This window comes from Nestor notabilis, unplaced genomic scaffold, assembly GCF_000696875.1.
Source record: "Nestor notabilis isolate BGI_N333 unplaced genomic scaffold, ASM69687v1 scaffold1494, whole genome shotgun sequence".
NCBI classification, from domain to species: domain Eukaryota; kingdom Metazoa; phylum Chordata; class Aves; order Psittaciformes; family Psittacidae; genus Nestor; species Nestor notabilis.
In genome coordinates, this window is record NW_009926669.1 from 1,043 (window position 1) to 9,005 (window position 7,963).

At 39.7% G+C, this 7,963-nt stretch overlaps 1 protein-coding gene across 1 annotated transcript in view; it reads left to right on the top strand.

The window, feature by feature from the left end:
• Nucleotides 1-888: 888 nt before the first annotated feature.
• The window catches only part of PSMD1 (proteasome (prosome, macropain) 26S subunit, non-ATPase, 1), a gene marked incomplete at its 5' end in the record, with an annotated part of 67,248 nt that continues 60,173 nt past the window's right edge, over nt 889-7,963 (top strand). The window contains 7 exons of the mRNA XM_010013630.1: nt 889-932; nt 2,034-2,107; nt 2,352-2,521; nt 3,362-3,567; nt 4,828-4,971; nt 5,796-6,022; nt 7,676-7,736. Coding sequence (XP_010011932.1) covers nt 889-932; nt 2,034-2,107; nt 2,352-2,521; nt 3,362-3,567; nt 4,828-4,971; nt 5,796-6,022; nt 7,676-7,736 — 926 coding nt within the window. The remainder of the gene's footprint in view (nt 933-2,033; nt 2,108-2,351; nt 2,522-3,361; nt 3,568-4,827; nt 4,972-5,795; nt 6,023-7,675; nt 7,737-7,963) is intronic.

Sequence of the window (7,963 nt, forward strand, 5' to 3'; positions counted from 1 at the left end):
TGGAAGGATTCCCTCATATCTGCCAAGAAACACTCTCACTTACACACCTCTCTGTGAAGTTTGGTTTTTCTTCCTTACACTGCAGCCATATGATACTATTGATCATGTTTCATTTCAATCCACTGTACTGTTCAGATTCCTTTCTATTTTTGTACATTTTAGTTTTGACCAGCACTCTCTCCTTTTAGATTTGTCAAGATCTTTTGAAAGGCAGGTTCAGCCCTCCAGTAGGCTTGCTGGCCTTTCCAGTTTTATGTCTTATTTAGATACAAAAGGTTATTAATCTATACAACAGATGAAAGGTTAAGCAGTGAATTGCGTTGGACTTCAATCAGATGCTATTCCAACCTTTCCATTTGTGACCTCGCAGTCTGAGAGTGAAACCATCTATAACCATTCTTCAGATTGAGTTCCTCAAATAACCTCTCTTCCAGTTATGTCAGATAAACAATATTTCTGTAGCTGTTTGTACGAATGTTCTGGGACAGCATCTCAGGTGATTTGACATGATCTTTATGCCCCTTGGGGCAGTGGGAAGTGACTTGCTAGAAAGCAGTCAGCAAACTAGTGATGAAGCAGGAAGTAAATCCCAGATTCTCTGAGTTCCTAATAGTTCCTAACTGAGTTCCTTAGTTCTGAGTCTAATATGTTTTCCTCTAAGAAGGATCATCCTTTATAAATAGTGTACCTTTTCAGTTATACATTCTGAACTATTTTGTATCATGCTTAACACAAACTTTGATCTGATCACTGAATTTTAATACTGAAGATTTTTAAACCTGCATTCCAGAGACAGTCTTCTTCCCTGTTTGCTTGGTTTTGAACTACATAACATGTTCACTTTTAAAACGGAGCAAGTCCAAAACTGACTGTGATCTTGTTTTGCAGCTGGAATTATCTCTCTTCTGGATGAAGAAGAGCCACAGCTCAAGGTAAGCTGTTACATCTGGGAGAGAATAACAGCAAATGCATTATGTTGAGAGCTTGAAATCCAAATGAGTGGATCTCAATAATTAATGGTTGGACAGCAACAGGTGGGCACTAAATCATATCTAGCCCAAAAGCGGAGAGAAAGGGTTTAAATAACGTGATAACAGATGGCAGACTTCCTTGTTTTGAGCATGGATCAAAGTGGAGCTTTGCATACAAAGATCTCTAGTCACCAAAACTCACAGCTCTTTGATGATAATAGGGCTTTGTTAATTAAGTGTTCCAGAGACTGCATTTTGGCTACATAAAATTCAAAGCTGAAGAACATCTCAAGTTTTTCCACATAATTTAAGCAGTGTAAAACAAAATCATGGTTACAGTTTTCACTGGGGGTCAGGGGGGAATCACAATAGTAGTAGGAGAGAAAAATAGCAACAGAAACTTTACAGTCCACAGACTGTATGAATCCGTAGGACATTAGCAAACACTCGAAGTGGTGGTGTACTGATGATGCTTCCTATCTACTTGAACAGTTATCATAGTCCCTTTTAGGAGAGGCATCTGCATCTTGTAGTATTAGTAATCCCCTAAATGTTTTGCTTGGAAACAGACATAGGGGGCGATAGATCGGAGTGAGACCTGCTTTTGCTCTGTACTGATTACAAGTGGGCTGATTTTAGTCTGGATATTGTTTATCTGCTAAAGTACTGTGTCCAAATAAGTAAATAGAGTTGGCTGGTGTAGACCACAGGCCAAATCTATGTGCTACATGAAGATTGCCACAAAGATTTAAAAGCTTTGTATTGTAAAGATTAAGTATTCCTTAAAAACTTTGTATTTTAAGGAATTTTAGCCAGTCATTCATCAGAGAGAGAGGTTTTGGGAAGGAACATCAGGGTTGTCTTACCTGTTAAATGAACAGCCCTTTATTTGCAAAGGACTTGGAAAGTTTAGCGAATGCTTGCTAAGATCTTTTGAAGTAGAATTTGCTGTTGAAATGGGTCAGTGTTTATGATATCAGTCTTAGGTGGTACTTCATTTTTACTGGGGAAAGGTAATAAATGCATTTTTTGTGTAATGTAACTTCTTATTGTCTTTTATAGGAGTTTGCTCTTCACAAGTTGAATGCTGTGGTCAATGACTTCTGGGCAGAAATCTCTGAGTCGGTGGACAAAATGTAAGCCACTTACTACTTCAGGGTGTGCTGCTTAAAAAGAACGTGAGATATGAAGTGAATGTAATTCTGATTGCTTGATACTGGCTAGTACAGCATCTAGCTCCATATTTTCTGGAAAGCACTAGTATAAGAGGATTTGGGGTTGGGGCTATAGTCACAAAGTTGCAAGTTCGATGAAGCTGTCATGTGGCCTTTAAGAGAACTGAGCGCACAGAGCTGATGCTGTTCTCTCTCTCCTTTGCAGTGAAGTTCTCTATGAAGATGAGGGCTTTCGGAGTCGGCAGTTTGCTGCTCTAGTTGCTTCTAAAGTTTTTTACCACCTGGGAGCTTTTGAGGAATCACTGAACTATGCCTTGGGAGCAGGAGACCTCTTCAATGTCAATGACAACTCGGAATATGTGGAGACAATCATTGGTAAAAAAATGTTGCTGAAAAAGAAAAGCTCTTGTACCTTTGAGATTTTACTTGATTTAGCTGCTTTTCTCCATATTCCCTTTTCTCTTCTTGTGTTCATTTAAAGTGATGTTGCAGCTAATTTTACTGAGTGTATTTGTGCTTGCTTTCTTCTGCTTTGGGATTCTGTAATGGAACTGACTTGAGAGTTCTGGCATTTCTTTTTCTTATTCTTAACTCTTATTCTATTGCAAGTTCCTAATAGGGAGATTACTTTGTTTATTGTCCTTTCTCTCATTTGTGTGCTAACGTTTTTATAAATTTCAGCATAACTTTGGAAATAATCAACTAATAAATGTAGCTGCAGGCCTGATTGAGGAGTAAAACTTCTTTTTTTTAATCCATCCTTAATAAGATAGCAAGTCAGATGCTGAATGCATGTGTAATTTGAATGTCTTTTGACAGTTTTGTCTGCTGGATCATTTACTTTGTACAGGACGTGATGGACCAGGACTGGCTTTCAATCTCCCCAGCTAGTACTTACAGTAGAGCTAGGAACTCTCTTACTGCTGTTTCCTTATTTATTTAAAATATTCCATTTGAACAAAGATTATGTCCTTGGTTCCATTTTACAAATATCTACTTGGTTTGAACACTAAGATCAGAGTTTATTAGGAGAGAATATTAGTATCTTCCACTGCTGTCTGTATATGAGTACACAAATAGTTCTGGTGCCTCACCTTCGTTAGTTTCTCATATGCTGTATTTGCTGGTAGAACATAAGTGTGCATATACTGGTGTCGTCATCAGCAAACATCTAGGAAGTTGACTCTCCTTCAAATTTATTCAATATCTTTTCAGCAAAATGTATCGACCATTATACCAAGCAGTGTGTGGAGAATGCAGAGCTGCCAGAAGGGGAGAAGAAGCCTGTTGATGAAAGGCTAGAAGGGATAGTGAACAAAATGTTCCAGCGGTGCTTGGATGACCACAAGTACAAGCAGGCCATCGGCATTGCTCTAGAGACACGCAGGCTGGACATCTTTGAGAAAACCATCCTTGAATCGGTATGTGCAAGAGCCAGGAGGGGCAGGTAGCTAGTCTCTTCCAGGTGTGGAGTCAGAAGTGAAGTGCAGGATCCAAGTTGCTATGAAACTCGCCCTGCTTTGTATGAACAGAATAAAAGATTAAAGTCAGGGTGTTTGGTTCATCATGTTCATGGAAGGCAAAGCCACTTACGGCTATGGAGTATAGAGAGACCCCTAACTTTAAGAAATCCTCAAGCTGCAAGTTACTGGGAGAATATTTCCAGGAAGCTTGGCTATCTACCCTCTTCTTAAGGTATTCCCTGTCAGCTGCTAATACAATGCTGGACTAGGCAGGCCTTAGAACTAGTGTAATGTAAGAAAAGCTGTTTTATTTTGCTGTGCCTGTCATCTGCTGTAACTCACTGGGAAGGGGTCCTTAGGCCTAGGTGATTTATTTATTGCAGGCAAAAGAAAATAATCCAGTAATTGTGTGAGCTGCTCTAGTTTTCAGTAAGTGGCTGTGTGCAGTATTAGCCTGCCCTGAGTGCAAGGTGGTAGGTACAGACTGGCCTTAACATCTTTCACTGAGGGTTTAAGGTAGGTCATACCTAGTAATAGCAGTAAGAGAAGCATGCCTGTAGTCATTTGCAGCAGCTCAACAGTTGTGTGTAATCTGGTTATGCTGCCGTATCTCAGTTATATGCCAGACACATGGTTTAAATCTTTTAAATTTTATCCATTTCAGTTTACAGCTTTCTCATATTTTTGGATGTCTCCCATTTTTGTATACGGGAATGAGAATCATAAGGCATCGATTTTGCTTTCTCTGTTGTTTTCTGTCCTACGCGTTTACTGACTTAATTGCCTGTTACACATTTCTCGTCTCAAATTACCTTTCTGAGATTTAGTAACCAAATCTATTTCTTGGTCTCTAGCAAGAGATAGGCGTGTTGGGGATCTTTTCTTGGTGCATGGTTTGTTTTGTTGACATTTTATGTTAGTACAGTGACTTTCAGTGCATTCAAGAATGATTATTTGAACAAGGGATGTGAAGAAGAGGAAACAGCTATCGTACTTTTAAATTTATCTGTTGCATGTTTTAACTACTGAATTAAATTTTTGGTAGTATTTTGTAGTAAGTATAAGCCTTTCTGAAAATTGGAAAGGAAACCGTGAAGATTTATGTGTCCACATCTTTTGCTCTGCTTTTTAAAATAGGAAGGAGGTAGCTTTGTTTTAATTTCAAAATCCTGCTTGTTAGTCCAAACTCAGAATTGATACCCCTGAATTTTATTTCAGAATGATGTTCCTGGGATGCTAGCCTACAGCTTGAAGCTCTGTATGTCTTTGATGCAGAATAAACAGTTCCGTAATAAAGTCTTGAGAGTTCTAGTTAAAATCTACATGAATCTGGAGAAACCAGATTTCATCAATGTGTGCCAGGTAAGCTTCTCAGAGTGACGTTCAGAGATCAATCAAAAGTTACTCTTCTTTAGATGTATTTGACTTGACATCTACCTGATCTCTTTCTTAAACAGTGAAATGAAATACCTTTTCCTGGTTGTGTGCTTCAAATATATATCAAAATGAGATCAAATCAAAAAGGAGATGAAAATATTGCACATTTGGTCAATTTATAGAAAAAGAAACATGTTGAAAGGCAGTTTGGGGATGCAGATAACTCTGACAGAATATTTCAAGCCTATGTAGGGAGTATCAGATGGAAGGTTCACAGCTTTGAATTTTATTTTTCTCCAGAGAACATTGGCAGTGCTTTGTTTTTTTGGTGAGCCTTTTGTCTGAAAGTGTTTGGACGACTGGTTATGAAATTACTCAGATGTTCTCGGACCTGTGCCATGCTTGGTATGCCAGGTACATGTGACTCAGGACTGTTACACCTGTTCCAGTTTTAGCTGAGACATCCCTACAAAATGACTGATACTTCTTTAATCTGCTTTTGAAATTTCCTTGTTTAGTAGGACAACATTGTCAATTTCCAAACTGCAGAAATAGGAAGGCTTGAATGACATGTCTTGAATTTGTAATACTTGGTCTTGTTTTTAAACTGACCTATGAAAATTCTTCGAAGATTTCTGTTATCTCCTGTGAGAGAGAGATTTTTCTTTCTTTGAAGAGATGTTCTGTGGAAGCAGCAGATGAAGGAATGGGGAAAATGGAGTGTGTAGTGTTGCTTTCTCATTCTGAAGTATGTAATGTCTTTTCTGTCTTTTTTTTTTCCTTCCTGTTCTTCCCTTCTTCCCGCTCAGTGCCTGATATTCCTGGATGACCCACAGGCTGTGAGTGACATCTTGGAAAAACTGGTGAAGGAAGATAACCTTCTCATGGCCTACCAGATTTGCTTTGATCTGTATGAAAGTGCTAGCCAGCAATTCCTATCTTCTGTAATCCAGAATCTCCGCACAGTTGGTACTCCCATTGCGTCCGTGCCTGGTTCCACCAACACCGGCACCGTCCCTGGATCAGAGAAAGACAGGTGGGGAGACTGGCTTGAGAAGGGGTGTAATTGTTTGGTTATAGTCCTGCTCTGATGGAGCTTCCTGTTCTGTGTACGATTGCCCATTACAAACAGTCATGTTGCTCCCCTTCATTTAAGTCAGGGCAATAGACAAGACATGCTGTTTGCTCAGGGCAAAATTGCCTATTACTAGAATCTACTGTTTGATAGAATGCAATTTCCACTGCAGTTGAGGTACGCGTGGTGCAGTTACTGTGGCTCAGCTAATGAGCAGTAATTCATTAAACCATAGTGCAAAATGCTTACGAACACTGATGTTGTGTGGTCTTTGCAACATCTTGTAAAGCTAAGGAAGGGGGTTCAAGGAAAAAGCTCATTGTGGCTATACGCAAGTTTGGTTTCACATCATGGCTTGTGGTCTGCTTGTGGGAAGAATGAGCTCAGATGATGCTGTAGTGTTATAGACCCTCTTATACTTTCTGTTAGAAAGAGCTAGTTCACATCTAGTCTGAGTTATGTTAAAGTCCTGACATTTAAAACTTCTTTAGTGGTCAACATAGAATCATAGAATGGCTTGGGTTTGAAGGGACCATAGAGATCATTTGGTTCCAACACCCCTGCCACGGGGGGGCAGCCTGGCCTTGAACACTTCCAGGGATGGGGCAGCCACAACTTTTCTGGGCAGCCTGTTCCAGAGTCTCACCACCTGCCCAGTAAAAGAACTTCCTCCTTGTATGTAATATAAATCTACCCTACGTCACTGGATCATAGCTGCAGGAAGCAGCCATTAAGAAAACCAAAGTTTGCCTTAGGTGTTCTATCCTCTCTATTTCTTGTTTTGGTGACATACAGGTAATTGGCAAATAATTTTGTTTCAAACTTCTGTTTTTAGAGGATTGACCAACCCATGCTAAGGCTGCTGTCCAGCTCAGAGGCAGTATGGAGGAAATTTGTGCCCCATCAGCTCTTTAATCACTACAGCTGTCATGTCTGTACAGAACCTGATCCCTGCACTGTCTTTGACAGTGTGTGATGGAGAATGCTGCCTAGATTAAGGCTGGTTAACTATAGTTAGTTATAGTTGTATAAAACCTTATAAGGGCTTATACAGCTGTGAGGAACTGGGTCTAAAAAGCTGATACGGGCATAGCAAGTATTCTCCTCTTCTCTTCCACTGAAATAAAAGGAAGCGCACAGAATAAATTATGAATCAGCCTGTGAAGCATTAGGACAAGGTGCTAACAACAGCTAAATAGGTTTCGTTTCCATTTCAACACTCTTAACATCCATCCTAATAGTGATGAGCTCAACGCTTCTGGGTGAGGATATAATTATTCTTGTTGACTTGTTTGTTGACCTTGTTTTCTCACCAGTCTCTGCTTGTTCATTCCCTACAAGGATCTCTAATTTTGTTGTCTCTATAGATGGAATAAGAGTGTGGAGTTTTCTAGGCATTTTTCCTTCAAGTTCCCTGAAAATGAAATTGGTAGGAGTTTTCTTCTCGGCGGTTGTCTCCAGATAGTCAGCCTGTGTCCTGTCAGAGTTCTGTTTTCAGTCATCATCTCCATATCACAGGCTGCTCTTTCAGGACAGTGTTCAGCCATAATTTCAGTGCTTGATTAGTTAAGAGTGATGAACTAGGTTGCATTTTTAATTTTTATTTTATTTCAGTGATGTAATGGAAGCAGAAGAGAAACCAGGAAGCACTTGTGCAGGGAAATCTGCAGAAATTGTGAGTGCCATTTCCAAAATACGCCTTGCTTAGTTTTTCTTATGTGTTCTCTTTGAATCTCTGGGGTTGCTGAATTGATTTGGCTAATGAAGAATGGAATTCCACTTCTGTCTTGCTTGACAAGGTGACAGATGATCTCTGAGGACCAAATATCTGACAGTCTGAAAGTCCAGCAGTTCAGATACGGAAAGTTGGGAGAGAGTGTGAAGTGGGTAGATATCAGCAGG